General features: G+C 35.3%; 2 protein-coding genes across 3 annotated transcripts in view; one reads left to right on the top strand and one right to left on the bottom strand.

Annotated features, from left to right (window-relative positions):
• Window positions 1-822: 822 nt before the first annotated feature.
• The window catches only part of Atg2 (Autophagy-related 2), a 32,247-nt gene continuing 10,372 nt past the window's right edge, over window positions 823-22,697 (top strand). The window contains exons 1-11 of one of the 2 annotated variants that reach the window (XM_064063229.1): window positions 823-1,218; window positions 6,127-6,295; window positions 10,851-10,997; window positions 11,050-11,152; window positions 11,203-11,566; window positions 11,985-12,142; window positions 12,192-12,343; window positions 12,393-12,548; window positions 12,598-12,856; window positions 12,909-13,187; window positions 13,236-13,712. In XM_064063229.1, the coding sequence (XP_063919299.1) occupies window positions 1,048-1,218; window positions 6,127-6,295; window positions 10,851-10,997; window positions 11,050-11,152; window positions 11,203-11,566; window positions 11,985-12,142; window positions 12,192-12,343; window positions 12,393-12,548; window positions 12,598-12,856; window positions 12,909-13,187; window positions 13,236-13,712 (2,435 nt within the window). In that variant the 5' untranslated portion in view covers window positions 823-1,047. The remainder of the gene's footprint in view (window positions 1,219-6,126; window positions 6,296-10,850; window positions 10,998-11,049; window positions 11,153-11,202; window positions 11,567-11,984; window positions 12,143-12,191; window positions 12,344-12,392; window positions 12,549-12,597; window positions 12,857-12,908; window positions 13,188-13,235; window positions 13,713-22,697) is intronic. The other variant, XM_064063228.1, reaches the window with a different exon arrangement.
• On the bottom strand, window positions 19,918-21,802 carry LOC135134532 (uncharacterized). The gene is made up of 2 exons (XM_064063230.1): window positions 21,682-21,802; window positions 19,918-21,615 (listed from the first exon to the last, which is right to left on the bottom strand). The coding sequence occupies exons 1-2, from the start codon at window positions 21,728-21,730 to the stop codon at window positions 20,561-20,563; spliced, it is 1,104 nt and encodes a 367-aa protein (XP_063919300.1). The 5' UTR covers window positions 21,731-21,802; the 3' UTR covers window positions 19,918-20,560.

Genomic DNA, 22,697 nt, shown 5'->3' with positions numbered 1-22,697 from the left:
TGAATGCTAGACAACTCGATGGAATGGGCTGTGCTGATGAGATCCAACAAGATCGAAAATGCAGTCTACAGCTTCCCAACGGGTTGTCTAGCCTTCGGTGTTTATTAAACATTTAGGTTTTTGGTCCTACTCGAAGTGGAGAGTTAATCAAAAAGGTTAGGAATTGGAAAATAAATCCAAACTCCACAGAAGACACGTTTTGCCAACCGCATTGGTATCATTTATACAAATAATCCTAATCTGTACAATTTCCGGTGTTATAGGGTAACAAACGTTGTACAAATTCGAATATATTAGTTAGAAGACAAATTTCTATTGCAATTTATGAGTTCTAAGTATATTTCGATTTGTTTTGACAATTCTAAACGTCTTGACGTAGGTACTTGCGATATGCAGAATCGACTAATTGGGCGAAAAGGAAACGATTCAGCGATTGCGTATATTTTCCATGTTCTGAAGTTCTACGTTTGGAAATTCAAGGAGTTCGTACAAAAATTTCAGTCTGTAGCGTTACTCTTTTATGTTTTCTTTAATTTTAAAGTATTAGCATGTGAATGAACCAAAATATGCTGCCAATTTTTGGATCTACGTCATTATTTTGAACATTTTTATAGTTTAATGAAATTTGAAAGTTTTTTTATAATTTATTTTAACGTTTAAATGACTTGATTTTATTCAAGACCAGTGTAAATAACCAAAAACTAACTACTTTCTGTTATTTCAATCGTGTATTACTGGTTGCCTGCCACTTAAATTTCAGCGAAATTGACACTTCAAAAACACCTGTCTTAAAAAAAGCACCGAAGTCAAAATTGTCAAAATGTCGAAATTACAATAATCCAACCATTATGTCAACCTAACGATACATAACCATTCCCCTACTACGACACCCAGTATACCTGCGTCCTTGGCAATCCATGTCTGCGCATGGCCGGAAACAGCTGTTTAGCTGTCAGATGCTACAAGCACGTCGTCGTGTGGTGTGCTGATGGGCATCAAAACAAAGGTATATGTAAATATTTCGTGTTGTAACGTGTAAGGGGCACAATGCCTTGGTATCAGAACATTATACCAGAACCAGTGAAGAAAAAGTGCTACATATATCTCCTCCAGAGGTACATGGGCCAATACTTCGAGCGAAAACTAGACCCCAGTCAGCTTTCAGTGGACTTACTCAACGGCACTTGTTTCCTAAGGGAGATCCGCCTGGATGTGCAGGTAAGGGGGCTGTTTTCCCAGCACGCAAGTTGACACTCGTCGTGGGGCTTTCACGCGTGTTCTACGCACTTGTGTCCGTCAAAATGCCCACTCCAAAAGCTAATGCGTCGTTGTTTTTCCACTTAAATCGAGCTTTCAAATTAAGTGTTTATGCGGAAGACCAAACATGCGCCATAACAACAATCACCTCTTGCAAAAGATTGCTAAAATTTTGTAATACGTCTCGTTGGGGCTTTCATGTTTCCTTTGTTGTCATGGGGAAAGGCGATTTGTGTAACGTACTGCCGTCACAGGCTAATAATACGCAGACAAAGTTGCCAGTTATCACCTCATTATCATTTAAACTAACACGACTTTGTTTAAAATTGATCGGTTTGGGAAATTTTGTGCTTGTTCGCGAGTTCTATGATCAAGGGGTTTGTTTAGAAATTTCTACAGAACCCCCTTTTGTGGCCATAAAAACTACCTGGTCCCGACCTTGACGGATGAGCCTGTGGCCTGTGGGACGTTCACCTCGGTGTACAATAAGATTGTCGTCCCGAGATAAGTTGTGTTTACCTGGTGCTCGTAAAGTGCCTCGTATGGAACCGAAATGGCAAATTTTACAATAAATCATTGCTATGCAATGCTAGGAAAACAATGGGTGAATCGTTCATGCCTAGATACGTTCACTTGTATTGTTTCTTGAAACGACAATGTTGTCATGAGTTTAATTTTCGTTACATTTGGTATGGTTGGAGTAGTTTTGATTGTACTATATGAACAGGAACAACATTTCGGTGTTTTCCTATTTTTAGAGACCGAAATTTATTAAGTTCTAAATGCAGAATACGTCTAGTCCTATTTTTACGAATTTTTCTTCAAATGTTAAAAATTGCTTTAGGGAGATGTGTTTTATTTTAAACATTATTTTTTAAAGTTACATTAATTTACTTACCTTATTTTGATTTAAACGGCATTTAAAAAAGGCCGTAATATGCATTATTTTCGTAATGTGAAAAGAAAATACAAGAATGATTTAAATCAATAATTTTTTAAACAGTCCCTTGATGTAAATCGCGATTTAAACCAGGCCAACCCTGTTTAAAATCGTTTATTTGACGTATCACACTCGTAAAAATGATACAGCTACAGGCCTGGACTTTTTTTTCAAACACGCGGTATGTTTTAAACAAATTTAAATACATGTCGCCCGCAAAAAACCACTCGGCCATAAAATGTGTTTGCGAGTACTCGCGTTCTCCGCCTCAACTAGTGTTTTGGCTCCACAATATTATTCATATTCGGGAAAATAAGTTTTCTGGCCATATATCTCAAATAACTATTATTGATTAATTTAAAAACGACTCACCACCTTTAAAATTTGTTTATTTATCCCCTACAAAAAATTAAATATGTCGTAGCAAAAAATTGTTAAATAAATACACCTATTTGTTAGAAAATGTGTTTCGAGATGTAACACTGTTTGCATTGTTGTGTTTTTATAATTATTTGTACACGACCTTTAAAATCAATACATTTTATTGATCTTAGCTAGAAATAGTTTATCTATTTTTCGCAAAATTCTGTGAATACTATTATTTTTTTTATTTTAGTGTGTTTCCTTTGTTGTGGGGTGAGGCGATTTGTGTAACGTACTGATTATCACAGGCCAATAAATACTCAGCCAAAGTTTCCACTTACCACTTCACTATCATAAACTAACATGAGTTTTTTTAAAACTGATTGGCTTGGGAGATCGTTCGATCGTTGGGTTTTTCGAGAGTTCTGGGACGCGAGGATTCCTTTTAGTCATTTCCACAGAACCCCCTTTTGTGGCCATAAAATCTACCTGTTCCCGACCTTGAAGGATGAGCCTGTGGGATGTTCACCTCGGTGTACAATGTAAATGTCCTCAGATTAATTTTGTTTTCTTGATGCTCATAAAATGCCCCGTTCCGAACAGAAATGGTGAATTTTACCATAAATCGCTATTCAATGCTAGCAAAACAATGGGGTAATCATTCATGCTTCGATTACGTTCATTTATTTATTCCTTGAAACGACACCATTGTCATAACTTTAATTTTCGTTAATTTGAGGATCTCGTTGGAGTTGTGATTGCCCTGTACGAGTAGGAAATACGTATCTGTGGCTAGTTTTTCTATTTTTAGAGACCGAAATTTATAAGTTCTAAATGCAGAATACGTCTAGTCCTATTTTTACGAAGTTTTCTCCAAATGTGAAAATTGCTTTAAGCAGATGTGTTTTATTTTAAACTTTTTTTTTAAGTTACATAGATTTACGGTCTATTGATAGTGCTACCGTTGTGAATCACTTGTTGGTTTATTTATGTGATGCTAATGGTTTTACCTTTTTTGTAATACGATATGTTTGTTTCAATGTCGATGGAAAGCTATTTTTAGTTATTTATAACAGTGGAAGGTATGTTGCATATTTCTAAAGACGTCCGTTTTTTGCACTCTTAAAGCATATTTTCTATTTGTGTTTATTAAAGCAATACAGGGTATTTGGCTTCAACTGTCATAGACATATCTTTCACAAATGAATAAACGGCCTCCTCGTCATAACTTGTCGATTTCCTTTACCACATATTTGGTATGGTATCATTCTCTGTGCACCCTCTTTAATAAAATGCGAATCATGTTTGAACAAAAACATTTAAAACATTTTTTTTAATTTCGTGATAAATTGTCTTTGAATTGTTGAGAGCCACTAGCGATTGCACATCATTGTGATAATTAATTATTATTAGTCATGACTTTTTGAAATTGGTGCGTTAATATTAAAACTGCGAGTCTATTTTTTCTATGAATAAAAAAATTTTTCATTTCTGAATTTTTATCTAGTACGTATCAGTCACTACTCGTGGTTCCATTTGACGAGCTAATTTCATGTTCGAAAAAAGGAGATTTATCATTTAAGTTAGAAAATATCTCAAGATAAGCAAAATTTCTTCAGTCTACGGGTTCCTGTCATTTTTGTAATTCCCGGATTAAATTCTAGGACTCAATTTTTACAATTTATTTCTGCGACTGTTATTTCACACTGCCGTCAGTTCCACGCGATTGGAAATATGTGGGACGAACTAATTGTGTTCATATTCTGTACTTATATGGATTAACGTAACAAGCCACTCTCCCACTTAAATTAAGTAGATTTGAAAATTCTTAGCCAGGATAAGTTCCATTAAAAAAAAACTTTTTACTCAGTCATATGAGAGTTCTTTTCACACAGCAATACTAGGTTCGAGAAAATTCTTAGCAGGGGCATGATTTGTCGTTATCGACCCATCTTAAGTAACAGGCAGTGCAGCAAGGAACGACAACCGAGTATTTATTGCTCATTTTCGCGGGATTTTGTAGGAAATAAATTCGATAATAGAGAGGTATAAAATAAAATCTCTTTAGCAACATCATGTTTCGTATTTTAAATAAAACTACCCTTTCATGACTATTTTGATAACTTTTTTTGAAGACATTAAGTGAAATTTACAACAGGGATTGTATTATAATATTTTCAACTAAATTTGAGTTTGAAATAATTTCCAAATTTTCGTAAATTACCTTATTTGAGTCTCGTTGAAAAGAACTTTTTGCAGTCATGACCCTTTTTAATGAATTTCACGCACGTAGAAGGGTGCGGGAAGTTGAATTTCGCGCACGCGTGCTTTTTGCTTTCTATTGCCATGGTAATCTTACAGTAGCTTAGAAGCATCAACGTGGTGACATGTTTACAGCGCTGTTATTTCCGTTGTTCCATTGTACACGACACGTAGATCTAAGGGGTTTTCCTGATTTGTAAAACCACTGAATGTGTAGAATATTTTGTTTCCCAGATTTTTATGATCTTGTTTTATAGCTTTTTCGTGGGGAGTGATTTTTTTTCTTTTTAGGTTTGTTTAGAAAGCTTGTAACCAAGGCCTGTCGCGAAAAATAGGCTACCGACTTTGACGTCGTGTCGTTTGTTATTGTGATAAGATAATATTATGGTTAAATAAAGTGTTTTTTTTTTTTTAACTAAAAACGGTAACTTGCATATTATCGGATTTTAGAACAAGCAAATGTATAATTAACAAGAGAACGTAAACTCCTATTTAGCATAGAAATACTTCAGACCTGAGCAGTATGCATAATTTCAGGTGATTAATTTGCATTTAATAGTGTAATCAGGATAACCCTAGTTCTTAACAAACTATTAAAAAACGTTTAAACAAATCATCGATCTAGGCATGTACTCGTTTATTAAAAATATGATAGTTGTAGTCTTTATTTCCATTTTGTCTTGTTTTTGTTTTTTGTTTTTATTTTTGGTTTTATTTTGTCTACAGAGAATATTCATCATGATTAGTGTATGCACAAAATTAATCGTCCTTATGAACATTCTACAGCCGTGTTTATATGAAAGTAATAATTTTAAGCAGCTGTTACACACTTAAGCTGTTGTTATCTTAAAGAAAATTAGGCGACAGCTGCAAGTCTTGCTCGTAGCTTCGCGTGTCGTACAAAGAAAGCGTCAAAAAAGACTATTAATTTTTTACACAGGGCTAAGATTTAGACTGCTATTCAATTTTGAGGCAACCAGCTTATTTAAAAATGAACCATTAATAGACGTAACACTGCTGTGTATCCGCTTATCAGAATGACTAACTATGTATACACGTTCCAAATGTTTTTATTTTTGCGCTGTTTGTTTTTTTTATGTCAGGAAGAAAATAATAAAATGATGCAATTCACCCAAAAATCTAAATTCTTCATAGCACCATGACACCTCTGAAGGTTAACATTAACAGTAATGTCAAGTCCACCGAATTAATAATAAACAAGGTCGCCGTATATTTCATAATACGACGCAATTGTAGAAAGCAGTGCTTTTTCTTGCTATTATACCGTTGTTATTTTTTCACAGTCCCTAAACGATCTAGCTGAGAAGCAAAACTGGCCTTTGGAATTCGTCGATGGTTTCATCGAGAACTTGTTCATATCAGTACCATGGACCTCCTTACTCACAGACTCCAGCTTCATCGAAGTCACAAATTTGAGGCTCACAATGCAACCGAAACAACGAAACGAATCTGGTTAGTGGATGCAACCTTCCTAAATACATACATTATTAATTGCATGCGAATCACAAAGCAGATTGCGAAATGTGTTTGTGCTTTGTTTCCTTCATTGAATGATTGCTTATGCATAAAGGTTTATGGACGGCCTGCGCAATTACTTAGTTCCATTGTTCACCGCATGGCGCCACATTGAGGCAGAACTGTCAACTTAGAAACTTTGACAAATTTTACAGCATAGATATTTGGTATTTTTAGGTAGTTATTCCCTATTCGTGTACGGGTGTAAAACTTTGAGTTTACTAGATGTTATGCTAACTGATAATAATAAAAAAAATGATATATAAATATTAGTTCAAGAGCAATACGATATAACATCTCCCAGCAGAAATGGAATCTTTGGCAAAACTTTTGTACCGATGTTTTATTTGATGACACGCAACACGATATAGTGGCAGGAACTTACGAAGTTTTTGAGCAGATCGGTGTAAAGCTGCTCTATATTAATCAGAAATACCATAAGCCCCCGAATTCATTTTTCGGCGCAACTTTTTTTTAATTGCATATATGTAAAGGAAGAAAGAATGGTTTCATGGAATAAAGGGGCAGAATGTGTTGGAGGCTATCTTTCCGGGCTTATGAATTGTTTGTTCATGGTTTCCTGTTAGGCTTGATTGACAGTCAGCTGTAAATCGACTATTCCACAGGCATGCAATACAACAGAGTATTGTAAAACATCTGTGCATACCCTCTGAGGTTACCAGATCTCCACAGATGTTGCATTGAAATATATTGTATTGATTTCCCTTTGGCAAAACTTTTTGTTATCTTTTAATGGACCGAAGAACATTTGCGATTTGAAGAAAGAGTATTTTTTCCACTCTTCAGTAACGAGTTATTAATGGATTAGGTTGTATTCATTTTTAAAAGAAATCATTTATAAAAACTTTGTCTATGTCCTTTCAAAATATTACTCGTTACTTTATATTGTTAATTTTGTCAATAATATACTTACCGTCCTGTGACCAGCTGCGGTTAAAGAATCATTGTCATATTCCTATTCATTTTCTAAGTTAGGAGACGTAGATAAAGACTTCACTAGGTACACGGAAGGAAAACGGGATTAACTTTCTTATTTGTGTTGTATAGGTTTTCCACAAAAACCAAACATAAATTCAGTGTGTTCTGATATAAAGTTTAGGTTAGAACACTGATTTTGGCGTAAAGAAATAAAATGTACTAAAATGTAATAGTCCTGGCAACAACATTTTCAAATGAAAAATCTGTAGCATCAACTATCATTTCTATGTTGCATCATATGTCATACATTTTACAGTTGCAAAATGTACAGAATATAACAAAGTGATTAAATTCTTCTTTGCTTGATGATTTCTCATTCTCGACTAGTCATACAAAACCGGTTAAACGTTTTAGGTGACTAAGTTAAAAAAAAAGTACAATAGAATTTCCATATAGCGAATATCCATTTTAGATTTTTTTAACGAAGGTTTATTTTGCGAAATAAATAGTGTCGAACAACTTTTGTCATTACCCAGTTTTTTTAACGTAACGCATGGTGTAACTTTTAATGTTATTGAAATAAAAGAATAGATATTTTGTTGTTAGGTTGAATGGTACCAAAAAAATTACGTTTAAATTCGTGGAACGGGGTCAATAACATTACTAACCTTATAAAAAAGAGAAAATAATCTGTGTACCCACGATTTTGTTCAAACGTTATCCAGTTTAAGGAAGTTTATATTTAGCGAAATGTTTGAGTTTGTAGACTCCAGCAAATAAAATATACCCATTTAATGAATAAAAGTAACGTCTTCCCAGTGAGTGTTAGCCGAATTTAATCGCAAAATTGAGTTGCTGGGTTTTATGGGTGGAATTGCAAAAATTTGCGACATTTTTTGTGGGTATGGGTATATCAAGATATTAATTTATACTTCTAGTTGATTTGTTTTTTATACATATCACTTTATAATTATCGTAATCGATAAAAAATGATAAAGAGAAAAAATATGTCACTTGTTTATCACACTTTTGTCAATATTAACTTAGTAATTAAATTTTTTTAATTGTGCTGTGGCAAAGATAACGCTGCAGAGTTTTCCATGGCTTGATTTTTTGACGAAAAAAAAATGAATGAAGTGTCCTAACCTGCATACTTCCACACAACCTTGGTGTTGGTCGATAATACGTCAAGGAAACTAATAATTTTTAAAATGTTTGCATATACACATTTTACTTTAGTTGGGTTTGAAATTGTGAATAATACAAAAGTAGGTCTTCATTTTCCATCTGTCTGTCGTCTTTTAGCGATTTTCTTTTCAATTTCAAATATAAAATATCTACTTACCGACACGAAGTGTAGGTCTTGGTTTTTATACCTAGGCGTGAAAAAGCCATGTACAACATGTACATCAAGACCAGCGTAAATTTCACAATTTCGTGCATAAAAACGAAAAATATTAACTCCATTAAGAAAATTATTACACGTTTTTACTGAAACATATTACGTGTGATCATAGTGTTTTTTCAGCCGAATTTAGTCCAATTAAAAAGATTACGTCACTCATTAAATGTACATCGGCAGGCAAGGATTTTGTCAAGAATCTAAAATTTGAAAAGGAGCAAATTCTGTAAAAAAATTATTGTCAAATTACCTTTTTAGCAGTCTAGCCAATGTACGATTGCCAATCTGATTGTACGAAATTCACTAAAAGCACCAAAGTCAATATGAAAACATAATTGCCGTTGGTAAGAGGTTCGTTTCTAAGGTGTTTTTCTATTAATAAATGCAGTAAATTGTAACTTGTGTTCTAATAATCAAATAAATATCATTCATTAGAATATTGATATGACAAGTATAATGATACATATAGAGCAATACAGTGAAAATGTAGTCTTTCAAATCTACTAAGCGCCATTGATTTCCCGTCAAATGGATTGATTGACGGTTTACAAAGTCTCTTCAGTGAAATGACAAAAACAAATCTGGTATGATATCTGTAATTAAGATTCTAAAATATATTGGGAAACTTACTCATAACGTCTACAGATGTCAGTAAACCATTAATAAATTGTAATTAAATTACCTTTGTGCTGCCAATCATTAGAAGTAATATAAAGTTTATTTATTTGAACTGCAACAAAATACATGTATCCACCAACCATGATGTAACCTGCTGCAAACTATTTTTTTCTTTTCTTTCAAAAAACTGGAACGTATTTTTTTACCCAAAGATTAATAACAGGATAACTTGTCACTATTTAAAATTGTAGTTTTTTTATAAGCCACGACGAAGCGACATCCATCTTTCGAAATCTAGAGCAGTAATTAACGCGGACAACGATTTTTTCAGTTCAATTTATATACTAAGCAGTTGCCATTACATGGGCGTTATACTACAAAATATGTCAAGGAAGTAACTTCTTTCCACTATACCCTACAGCATGATCAACAAATAGTGTTTCATTTGGTATGAACAAATTTTCTAATTGAAGTCAAAATTTGTTATTGATTATTGATGGTGTGGCGGTTGTAGGCCCAAAAAATGGTGGTTTATTCTTGTGATGCAATTCAACCTGGTGAATCGCGTCGTCGGTTCGAAGGACCAGGTCACAATGGGTGACCAACTTGTAAGCCACAATGGATGGCCCTGGTTACTTGTAGGTCACAATGGGTGACACTCTGGACTAAATGTGGTTCAGAGCAACTACAAAACCCGTCTGTACTTTTACCGTTTATTTCTCGAACCTAACTCGTACAGAACTAAACTATTTACAAATTGAGTGGAAGAGGGTAGTTGTGTCCCCCTCCCTTCCGTCGTAGTTGCACGGCGGGCTTCTCCATTGGCCCGAACAATTATTGTTATTAAAATGTCATAATCTAATTTCTTAAGTGCCTAAAAATGACGTAACGCCAAATATTTGGATCAGGTTCGGCAACAGCACCGCAAGAAAATTTTTCAAAATTGTTCATTCTGTTGTTAATTCAAACAGTATTTGTTGGTCACGTTGTACCATATTGTACTCTTTTAAAAATCTTGGAATTTAAAAAACTAAACTCAATTTTCATGCATAGTTTAATTTTCCCATTCTGAAGAAGTATTTGTTTGCTTCTTCTATCTTTGCCCATTTTTTGTCGTTTTCTATTTTTCCTTTCTTGTTGTTTCACATCTATGTTTATATTTTACATATACATGGTGAACATTTTTATTAGACAGTCTATTGAACCCATATTGCAGATTAAACAAAGATTCTTACATTAAAAATTACCGTTATACGTACATGGGAAACCAAACAGATAAAGTATAAACAATAGAAAAACCCTACGGTAATGTAATTATAGATCAAATTAAAGTTAATTTCAAGGTACAGTTGTCACTTACTCTCACAAAAAAAGTTGCCTGTAAATCTTCCAAGAGTGGCGTCATCAACCGCACATAAAATCCAGCTCATTTTTACACTTACATAGGTGTTGCACGCCCTGCATCACTCACAGCTACCCATGCTACCGCTTCATCATCAGTGTTAAGACCATGTTGTTAAGCGTATTTTGCAGCAACTTCGATGTTCGAATCCATGTGGACATCCATGACCAGCTCGTTGCATTTAGCAGAAGAATGCGCAAAACAAACTCTAGGAAGTTCGCCCATTGGCGGCCAATCGTACGAGGGCTTAGAACTCTTCGCCCAAACCATCGACTCAAGTAATACGCGCACCAACGCAAATCCGTTACAAATTTAACATCCAATTTTTAGTTCTGAGCCGCATCAAAGTCAGATTCGTAAACACAGTCTTTCAGTTGGAGCATCTTCCCAAAGGTAGTCCGATGGGTGTCGGGCTAGTTTTCAACATCGATGAGTAAGTTCGCGATTTTTTTTTTGGCGTAAAAAAATGTGTGTCGTTTTTAGAATCACTTACGCGGACGAGTCATCCAGCGACCCCCCGAAAGAAGAAGCCACCGATCTTTCGAAGCAGGACGAGAAAAAGGCGTATCTAGAGCAGTCGTACACTGCAAGATCTACACGGTTAGAGGGCATTACCGTATCGACCGTCGAGTTTTCGAGTAAGGCACGAACGGTCTCCCAGTCCGCGATGTCGGAGTCTAGCTGCTTCGATAAAGAGGATTCTTTCGCTAGCATTATTGAAAGGTCGAGTGCCAGCGAAGGAAACGATGTGAAGCCGTCGTTCAAATTAGGGACGGATCAAGACCAATATGGGTCGAGCGATGAGCGAAATGTCATCATGTTTGGACAATTCGGCGGGAAAGTGGAGGTATTCTTATAGCGCTTTTGTAAAAAAGTTTTTTTTTCGATTTATTAATTCAACCCTTCCATGGTGATGTTATTTTGTGTTAATTTAGACTTGCAAATAAACCAAACTGCGATTGCACATATGGGTACTACAGGTACTGAGCTAATCAAGAAAGTAACGTCAGTATGGGATAACAAAATTGTTTTTTTTTTTGCACTTACTGCTGCTTGTTAAACTCGTCTAATTTCATTACAATTTTTTAACGTCGCATGGTCTCGAGTGCCAGTTTTTATTTTACGTAACATGCTGCGCTGGTATTGTTGTCGCATTGTAACTATAGCCGAAGAAACTGATTCCAAGGGTCAATTATAGATATAAAAACGTGAATTTATACAACGCCTTTTTTCATGAAGACCACTTTAATGATAAAAACAAACAGGTTGTCGTGAGACTCAAACGTACCGAAGATTTGGAGGGCCCGAAAGTATCCATCGAAATGGACACAGCGCCCCTGTTGCTCTTCTTATCACCCCGACAACTACACTTACTCTTTGAACTAGCAACTGGATTGGCCAGTCCCGATACTGAAGACCACAGGTTCAAACCATCCTCATCCAGTATATCTTTTCTTACTTACTTTTTGCAGCAACGTACTCACCACGAAATACGCAGGTAAACCAATGTCCAGCACCGACTACGAGCGAATCGAAAGAGATCTCCAGCAACAATTAGCAAATCCGATACCAAATTTCCAGCTCGGGTTTCCGGGTGGGCATGGATGGGCAACTGGAGCGTTAGGTTGTCGCTGTTACCAATCCTTAAACTTTTGATCATTCGAAATTTTTAGATGGTAGCGACATCGACGAAAATTTCATGCCTCTTGGAAAATACTCTGGTGGTTTATATGAGAGCGCAGTATCTGTTGCTAGTACGATGGAATCTAGTTTTAGTTCTAGTATGATGAGTACGAGTACGGAGGTTACCAACCGGTCTCGCAAAAAAAGTGTGTGTTATATATGTTGTCACAAAGGGAATAATATTTTTGCTTTTAGTGAACAAGATTGACACGGATCCCACCGCGGAAATATCTCGGTTCGAGATACATTCGGCTTCGGTAGCCGTTGTTTTGTTACACGAAGATTTGTTGACTGAATCCTTAGGAGCCAAAACTAGTTTAGTACCTTCCAGCGTTAAGCAAATGCAAGCGACTGTCAGCAAGTTTTTTGACAAGTCTTCTGCTGTTTTTCTAGCTAAAGATTTTAAGGCTGCTAATGCCGCATTAGATGATGCTTGCCAATTAAACCACTTAAGGTATGTTAGATCTTCGTGTTGGCCAAATTAGTTATTATTATTGTTATTTAAGATTATTAGCATCGCCACTTCATTTAGAGGGCGACGAAAAGACAACCAGCACCGCTTTTTCGATTAGTGGCCACCTGGAAGCCACAAGCTTAGAATTAAGTGAATGTCTTTACCAGAACAGTGATAGTATACAACACGTACCGCTTCTTACATTTAGTGACATTAAATCCGCACAGTTCGAAAGTCCTGCTGCCACTGCCAAACCTAGCCTTAAGTTAATTTTTAAACATTTAGAGAAAACGACGAAGAGTAGCAAAACAGGACCCAAGACTGATCTCTTGTGAGTTAAGTAACTTAAGACACACCCATAGACTGACTTTTTTTTTAGATTTGCGCTGAATAAGTGCACCGTGGAATTGGACATTACGATTGTAGACCGAATCTCCGCGCTTTTGAATCCTCAACAAATTTGCGTTGTTGCAAAACCTAGTAATCCGTGGGCAGCAGACGTAACCTCCCAATTAGCAAGCGACAATGAGTCTAAAATTGACGTGCGAGTGACGTCACCAGTAATGACCCTAAAGCTTCGGTTTCCTATACCCGATTTTCGACCGCCCCATGACATGAATAAAACTCCGTGGTGGAAACGTCACGTGCGACCAGACTTCCTCTCGTTTGTTTTGACCGGGATGTCGTTCCAAACCTGTTTACTGACGAACCAGACAGTGCAAGATTATACGTTAAAGTGCAAAAGTTTGAACGTTGCGTACCAAGAAGACGCTAATTCTGACCCCGTGCCGGTGGGTAAGGCGGGATATGAGGATAAAGCGATGACTTCACTGCAGGAAATTATCACAGACTGCAAGTAAGTGTTTAATTCAGTTGAAACCATATTTTTATGTATGGCGTCTAAGCGAGCAACGCATCCTGGTGTCACCAGGTCTTCATTTTGAACTGTAATGTCACCATTTCGGTTGTGGAGGTCTACGATGTCGCCGTTTGCGATGGCTGTTTTACTGCCCAAAGTTGTAAGTTGAAATAACATTGAAGATGCGATTCCTTAAACGAATTACAAAGTTAATTTTTATTCGTGAAATAATACAACAACGAGAATTTGTTGCTTACCAAAGAAAATTGCTACAATAGTCCAAAGCATGAGGAAGAACGGAAATATTTTTAATAGTAATTCTAATTTTAAGGTAGCAGCATTTATTGAAGTGCAGTAAATCAAAGAACTTGTTTTTGTTTAACAAGTTTAATCAAATTAATTAAGGTGGGACTTTACTTGATAAGTTTGACATTATTTTTGACTAGAGAACAGATTGTATGTACATATTCCTTAGGACTACGTTACGTAGAAAGGAATTCATAAGAGATTCGTCGTCAAATCTTAAAATAGTGTTACGTTAATCGGTAATAAAAAAAACGGTGTGGGTAAAACTCAACAATGTATTCCTTAGTAATACAAATTTATACGATTAACTACAATGCAAATAATTCCGAGTTGACTTAAGGCCCGACGGTGGTCTTTATTTAAACCCGTACGTTCCTTTCTAGATATTTCGCGATCGAGGTTGTTATGGAGTATCTATTGCAACTTCCGCTTCCAGGCTTTTCTTTATTCGAGCGCCGCGATCGGTGATGATCTTGTTCAACAAAATAAATCATTTTCACAGTCTTCGCTTCCTAGCACAAAAACAAAATTTTCGTACGCAAGCACCAAGAATTTTGAAAACGACTATTCGGTTGTTTTGAGCTTGAATTAAGGTGATGTTATCCGTTTAGTTTTCAGTGAATTTACAGTAGATTTTGTTTCACAAACACTAGACAACTAGTTGGAAACTGAACCCATTTTTTTTTTTACAATATCTTTGATATGCTATTAGTGTCCGGAACTTATAAAATTGGAGAAAAAATGACCTGTTTTGCTCTAATAAAATCGCAAATATGCTCAAAATCACACTAATATTAGGTCCGACTGTGCCGACCATAGTTATAAAATTCACATTAAAGTAAGTCATGGACATTCTTTGAAGTGTTTACTATGATATTTCAAAAAAAATAAAAAATTCGCGATTTATAAAACTTCATAATTTTGATTTAAAACTGATCATGTTTGAAGCTTTATTTTATTCGTTCCATTTGCTGTCTCTTGCTGCGGTCTCTCTCGGATTGGGGTATAACACCCACCGAACGTTCTTGGACCGATGGGATAATTTATTACTTCCGACATCTTTTCGGTGACAAATTTAATCTTTGCATAAATTTACTTCAGTGTAGTTAGTGAACTCGTTGTGACCATTGAAATATATAAAGAGTAAATTTTGAAATGGGACGAAAGTCGAAGATTCCACTTTCAAAGCCACGAAAGTCGAAAAAACTTTTATCAGAATTATTATGTCAAAAACCTACTAAAACTACAAACAAAAAATGCAGTTTAATCATCATTTGATTAGTTTTACTATTATTATGCTTTTATTTCCTAATTTCTGTACATATAAATATTATTGTTTTTTAGACCCGTCGCTGTTTTTATACACTTACATAAAGTGTAAGTCAATGTTACTAATAGAAATTTTATTATTGTTACTTTTTATAATCACCAATCCTATTGCTTCTCGGCTTTTTGTCAAAGATCAAAGTGTATTACCTGAAAGAATTTTATTTTGTTGAATAAAAGATTACCATAAACCTTATAATTAACCGGATAACCATTCAGTATACACAGGTAGTTTCTATACCTCTTTAGTTTGAACTTAGCCGATACTAACCAGCTAGGGAACCAGTTATAATTGAAATATGTAATCCAAATAATTGAAGTACTTAGTTTTAAGTAAAACAATTGGGTATATTTATAAATACGCATAAATAAAAACGAAACAAATTATTGGCCTCTAGTTTATTTTATAATTTGCATTACATCATGACATATAGGTACGTACTGATGCACAAATTGGTGATTTTCTCGTTGCATTTCAGTATAGGGACACACTCAGTAGAACCATTTGGACACTTAAAATTGATTTTTTCTTCAAACGTCAGAAATACGGGTCATTGCATACCTCAATTGATAAATACAAAGTCCTACTTCATTGCCTTGACAGGAAAAAAAATTTCTGCTTAGGCTGCAAAAATTTTTTGCTGCCGCTGAATCAACCAATGAAATTTAAGCCTAGCCGTCTTATGTGTTGATGTTGATGTTCTCACTGTTACTAGTGTTTTGTGCTGCCAATGTCAATCACAGACAACTGTCATATGTCATTTGTCACAATTCAGTCGGTCAGAGCCGAAGATTCGAATTATAACTGTACAAACGTACAGATTCGCCACGAAAAGTCTCATTTTTGCTCCTTATAAAACAATATACTATTATTTTACTTGCCACAAATCTTTTTAAGTGTTGCGTAAGTGATTGTTTTGTGTCCGAAAAATAACTGCATTTATAATTATTCGGCTGACTGCTTTTTTTGTTGTAAATCAATCAGTTTCCCAATTAGATTATAATTGTTTGGTCTTACTATTTGTTGTCTTAATTTTTCGAAGTTCATTTTTGTACACATTCAGATTTTTATTTCTTATTAATTTCTTGTGGTCATTTTTATAAATTCGTATATGAAAATTGAACTGTTGACGAACGAAAATCGAACAATAATACACGACAAGCGGGTGCCGAACTGTTACCAGAGATTATGGGTGTCATAAATTACACCCCAGCTTTCCTGAGTTTCAACCAGCTTACCAGTACTTCTCGTCTTTATTTTTCTACACGCAAATTTCTTGTGAAGACAATAACACGGCAAAATTAAAAATCCGACAGTTTTCATTTAGCAAACATCCCCTTAACGAGAATTACTGTAATTCACACTTGAAAAACGTTAAAACAATAAAAACGACGACTTTAAATGACAGGTTACAAATGACATTAATAACAACTGAGAACTGTCATAATGATGCATAATCTACAGCCGTGTGCATAATATACTGTATAAACATAAACAGTCAAAGTTAAACAAGTTCTAGGAAGTAGAAATTAAGAATACATGGTTTCCCCGCATTTGTGTGGACTGTGCTCACATGGAATTTACACCCTCGCAGCGCAGGGGCTGACGGGGTGTGATTTACCCCACTGGAGCGAGGGAAGTTCTGTCGAATAAACTTCGACCAGTTATTTTTAACTTTGAAAATATGAAAGTAAATATGGGCTTAACCCGTATGTTCAGATGGTTCAGTGTTAAAAAACACCCATCAATGCATTGGTATTACGTAACCAACGTAACGCCAAAAATACGCACTTGATTTTGTAGAAGAAATTACAAAGTGATTTGAAGGAAGTTAAAGAAAACATTGGGTTTTCTTAACACCTTAAGCGCTGAGCTGACAATATGGTCTATGTGCTGATTAAAACTTGCTGCAAAACGAAAGGGTTAACATCACGTAACTGCGCATAGTGTCAATTTATTTCGGTCGAGTCCACTCTTCGTTCGAGGGGCAGAACGTCTTTGCAGTGGCGTGCACCAAACCCAGAATATATTATTTGTGCCACATTTAATAAATAATAGTAATAATTTTAGGAATATGATTATACGATTTTGATTTTCTTCAATCTTTGAAATTCACAATGATTTTTTGAAAGTACATAATATTTACTGCAACTACGTAACCTTTTTATGCTACAATCATTCTGCCACTGTGGCCTAAAAGCCACGCATCATAAGCCCCGCCCCTGGCCTCTTTCGTTCTGCATTTGACTTTAAAAAATATAACTCCAAGATCCGCAGTAGTACACAATTGTCAGCCATATAATTAAAAATGATAAAAACTAATTTTGCGAGAAAATGATACCATGCAACATTTATATATATACATAGTACTAAATTATAGTATTTATAATATCGTTTAGATCATCTCCTAAATAATGATAAAAACTAATTTTGCGAGAAAATGATACGATGCAACATTTTTTTTATACAGGGTGTTATTGAAAGGTACGTACAACAAAATTGACAGTTCTTCGCGGAGTCTAAGAAGTCTGAAAAACTTATTTTGTGTTATCAAAATTTTAAGAGAAAAATTAACCCTTATCCAATCTTTTTAGACGCTACTGAATGATAAATAGGTAAAATTAATTTATTTTAGTAAATCCTAACAACTGTAACAATAATAAAAAGTAACAGACCCTTTTGTTGCTATAGAAACGAAAGATGACCTTTTTATCAAAGGCGTATAACGAATTTGGACATAAATTTTAATAATTTTTATCTCTAAAAGGAGAACACTTTTACCTGAACTTGTTTTTACTTTTAGCACCCATACTTCGAAACCAATTGCCGATTTTATTTTGTACGTACCTTTCAATAACACGCTGTATACAGGGTTATTCAGCTAAGATGACCCATATGTGTTTTTAAAACAGGCAACCCATAATACCGATTCCACTTGAGCCTGGATTACAAAAAAATGTTTCAAAACTGAATGGTATCAAAGTTTGCTTATATAAGTGTATAGAAACGTCAGTGTCAGAAAAATGCCTATGCGTTCTTACGATAATAACGAGAAAACCGACACGTTTGCCGAATCTAAAAAGAGATTTTTGTGGGCAAATTGTCTTTTTTTTATTGCCTGGTAGGTGAACAAAACACATTCAATAAATTTAAGACTGTCATGCAACTGTAATAAATTGCTGACTTTGGTTTCAACAAAACACACTCAATAAAATTGGGATTAATTTGCATTTGGTTTCTTATAAAAATTCAATCTTTGTGGTTGGTTTGTGGGTCGAAGTGCATGCTCTAGGTGCAGATGGTTAAACCAGTTAGGGTGTAATTTATTTATTTGTCTAGCAATAGCAATTTGTCTCATAACTCCCATATGAGGATTCTCATTAACTTGTGCAAGAAGTTATATTTCATTTTCCAAGCTAGTCGCAGTCTGGTTCCGTTTCCTCTTGTTAGTAGGCCACTTTCTTACGCAACGAATTTTCTAGCCTCTAAATTTTGGGTGTTGGGGTCACACGGTCGGGGTATCTTCGGGCACACAATTGTGGTGTACGCCTAGCCTTTTTGTGTCATTCTCCATAACGTGTCCATAACTAAGGATCATGTCGGTTTTCTCGTTATTGAATGTATAGGCGTTTTTCTGACACTGACCAACGTCAACACTGACGTTTCTATACATTTAGCAAACTTTGATACAATTTAATTTTGAAACATTTTTTGTAATCCAGATTCAGGTAGAATTGGTATTTTGTGTTGCCTATTTTAAAAACATAAATAGGTCATCTCAGCTGAATAACCCTGTATACATAGTACTAAATTATAGTATTTATAATATCGTTTAGATCATCTCCTAAAAGTTGGTAGTCATGAAAATTCCTAATAATCCTATAGATTTATACATCCACAAATAGGTCATATAGAGAATGAGTTATGATATCAGTAATGTCATTGACGTACAAAAGAAATAAAAGTGGCCCCAGGTTGGAGCCCTGGGGAACCCCTGACAATTATACATAAACTAAATAGGAATAAAAGAAGTGGAAAAGTATATTATGATTGATGCGATCAAAGGCTTGGGTTACGTCAATGAAGATTACATCAACCAGGATATTAGAATCAATAGAATTGTCTAAATATTGTGAAATGCAGGTGAGAGTAGTGACAATGAAACCTCCACGCATAAAACAGTGTTATTTAGTAGACATCGGGGATAGAGAGAGTTGAAAAATCTTCGCAAAATTCGAATGAATAGAAATTCGCCACCAAATGTGTGAATCGGGCAGATTTTAGCTTGTTTTCGGGTATCCAGAGAGGTTAACCATTTATTAAAAAGAAAGGTCAATGGTTCAAAAGAAAATCGAAACAATCATAAATAATAAATGCAGTAACTGAGTATAATTCCGAACACAAGTTAGTTATTAATTTTTTTATAGCTGCTTTGCCTTCACCTATGGTAACGGCGACGTTAATACATGTCCAATTATTCGAATTCGAATCATAATTAATATTAGAATTTTGCATCAGAGGTAAAGTAAAAACACTGGAAAAAAAATGTTTAAAAGTTTTATATGCCGACGAAATAGTCATCTAAACATTATATCTTAACTAAGCTAGTTTGGAGTCAAAAGTCACACCAAGATCTTTAAAGGTTTTTGGTCGTTTTTTACTTTTATTTTGGATCCTATAGTGATTTTTGATACCATTGGTGACTTTTCTGATAACAGATTATACGACATATTGTGGATTTACCGATCCACATTGTTATACAAAAATTGATTACTAAATAGCAGATTACTAACAGTTGATCATCGAACCAAGCCATGTTGATTGATGGATATTTTGTTGAAAGTATGGTCAGAGCTGCATAGATAGTGCCAAGACATGAACGAATCAAAAAGAATACATAATCAGAACGAAAGAGAATTGTAAAGACGAGATGTATATCGATAGATACTTATCTATACCTGCATATCTGTGTTATATGTACTGGAAGCGTGTATGTTAGACACACGGCAGTGATTGTCAAATCCAGCTAGTAATTAATTCGAAATAGTTCCGAAAAGTGAAGTCGACCTTATGTTTGTGGTTTTACGAGTGTCTTCTTTATTTGAGTGGGGGAAGTATAGAATTAAAAAATCCATTTTGTATGACGATGGAAATCGCATTAACAGTTAAAAAATTCGTTCGGGGACTATCTTTGGAGCTCTCGAATGACGCGTTAATTTCTAAATTCCTTTAACACACCTCCCCGAAACTCCGTAAACTCCGGAACTTGTATTTGAGGTATTGCTCTTAGAACTGCCACTGAACAGCAATCTATTTTTCCATTTCTATAGTCGGACATGTTTCGTATAAAAACTGTACTTAACCAGTTTAGTTCCGAGCAAATCGAAAGCCCACAAGGACTAGACAAATTGTTGCTTACGTCATTTATGCCCACAAAAGCGACTCCATCTCCGTAACGGTCGTCGATCACCACTTTCCAAAAGTATAACGGTATTGGAATCGCGTGTGCTGTGCTGTTCAAAAATCCCTTCGTTTTCATCGTTCCGGTATATATATGTACAATTCTGCCCTTCGGAGGTGCATCTCTTATTTTTGCTTCAAGAAGCCTCCAGTTAACTTCATTGAACCTTTTCTCCTGGGGTCCGGCATTTAAGTAATAGAACGTCATTCTTTTCTCCGCTCCGGAGAAAAAGTCGCATTTTGGTGTGAGATGTCCCTTGTCGTAACCCGAGCGGCGGTACATCGTGTCGATATCCACATCAGTGAAAAAATCTTTTTTAAAAGTCGTTACATCCGCTGTTTTACACGAATATTGCGTAGTCCTCAACTGATGTTTCGTCCAGTAAGTAGTTAGTATAACTGGGTCGAAACAAAGTAGGATTTTATGCAACCACGTTTCTGAGTCTAATTGAAAGCCAAGGTGGATAAGTTTTGATCCCCTGTTGCATAATTTTCCTTGTACTTCTTGCAATGCGGGTTGGGGTAATTGGTGACATTTGAGATCGTTGAAAGTGTACGTTCCTAGTCCACCATGTAATATGAATTTTCCGGCGTTGCACGTCGCGGTTGCTAGACGACCCACGGTGGTCCTATTAATGAGGAAGTTTTTTTCACCGGAACATAAAAATTGGACTTGGTCTGTATTTTGAAGTTCGATATCACCCATTCTGTTCTTGGGGTCTATGATGTCGCCGTTCACTAATACGATGGGCGTTTTACCGCGCAAAGTTGTTTCCAGGTTAAAGAGACATGTTGAAGATGCGGTTCCTTAAAAGGATTAATAAGTTAGTTTTTTTGTGAAAATTTGCACAATAACGAGAATTTGTCACTTGCCTAAGAAAATTGCCACAACACTCCAGAACACGACCAAGTATGCAAACATTTTTAATAATTGTAATCGTAAGAGAGCAAAATTTATAGAAATAGAGGGGCCCCATTATCTGCAATAGGTTAGCGAACTTATTTTGGTTTAAAAGGTTAATAAATCACGTTGATTAATGTTTGATAAACATAGTTTGGCGTTATCTTTGCACATATTCTTACATTTACTGATGACTAGAGAATGGATGTATATGCACACAATTTTTGTTAAAATATGCGCATCTGCCCTGGAACACAAACTAATAAATTGAGATGAATTAGTTATACAGGGCATTACACGAATGAGTACGAGCCTGCAAGAATTAAAAATGCAACCCAAAATACAAATTCAAAAATTTGGATGTCTTTTTTAAATTTCAAAAAGCGCTAAACGTAGTTATCCGGGCGTTAGAAATTTGTCACTGTTTGTCAGCATTTGAAATGTATTCAGATGACGATAAAACGGATCTATCATTTATGTAAAAAGAACGCTTCTTTGACAGCTAGAATGTATGTGGAACCTTATCTGCAGAGAAAAGCATCTACCGACAAAATCTTGAAAAAGCTGGAAATGTCGTTACGGAGGAGTTGACCACCAATTAAAAAACTAAGGCGGAGAACAGCTACCGGCCCCGAAAATGAGTTTGCTGTCTTAGGCATGGTGGAAAATGACCCTCACGTGATTCAAAAAACAGTGGCAGCCGCAGTGTGTGTTAGTGTAGCCTCTGTCAACAGGATTTTGAAAGTCAACAAATTTCATCCCTACCTAACTTGACCTGACCTAGTGCAAGAACTAAAGCCCGCAGATTACGGACAACGATCAGCTCTTTGCAATTTCTTGATGTTAATAAAAATCTTTTTGAGATTTCAAATCAATTGACGTTTTTTTCAAAAGTTAACAAAAGTCAAAATTGCCCACTGTCAATTTTTGAAGAAAAAAAAGAATTGATAAAATAAAACTTAAAAAAATATCCATGTAAGCTTCGACG

The sequence above is a fragment of the Zophobas morio genome, unplaced genomic scaffold (genome assembly GCF_036711695.1).
Source record: "Zophobas morio isolate AGI-343-1 ecotype UQ-CSIRO unplaced genomic scaffold, CSIRO_AGI_Zmor_V1 ptg000023l, whole genome shotgun sequence".
Taxonomy (NCBI): Eukaryota; Metazoa; Arthropoda; class Insecta; order Coleoptera; family Tenebrionidae; genus Zophobas; species Zophobas morio.
Note: the sequence above shows the minus strand (reverse complement) of the source record. Positions and strands in the feature narration are given on the sequence as shown.

Bases quoted from the DNA above. Each gene is read 5' to 3' on its own strand.
- LOC135134532 (XM_064063230.1), bottom strand. From the start codon at position 21,730: ATGTTTGCATACTTGGTCGTGTTCTGGAGTGTTGTGGCAATTTTCTTA. The intron at 21,616-21,681 runs GCAAGTGACAAA...AATCCTTTTAAG, and splicing joins TGTTGTGGCAATTTTCTTAG to GAACCGCATCTTCAACATGT.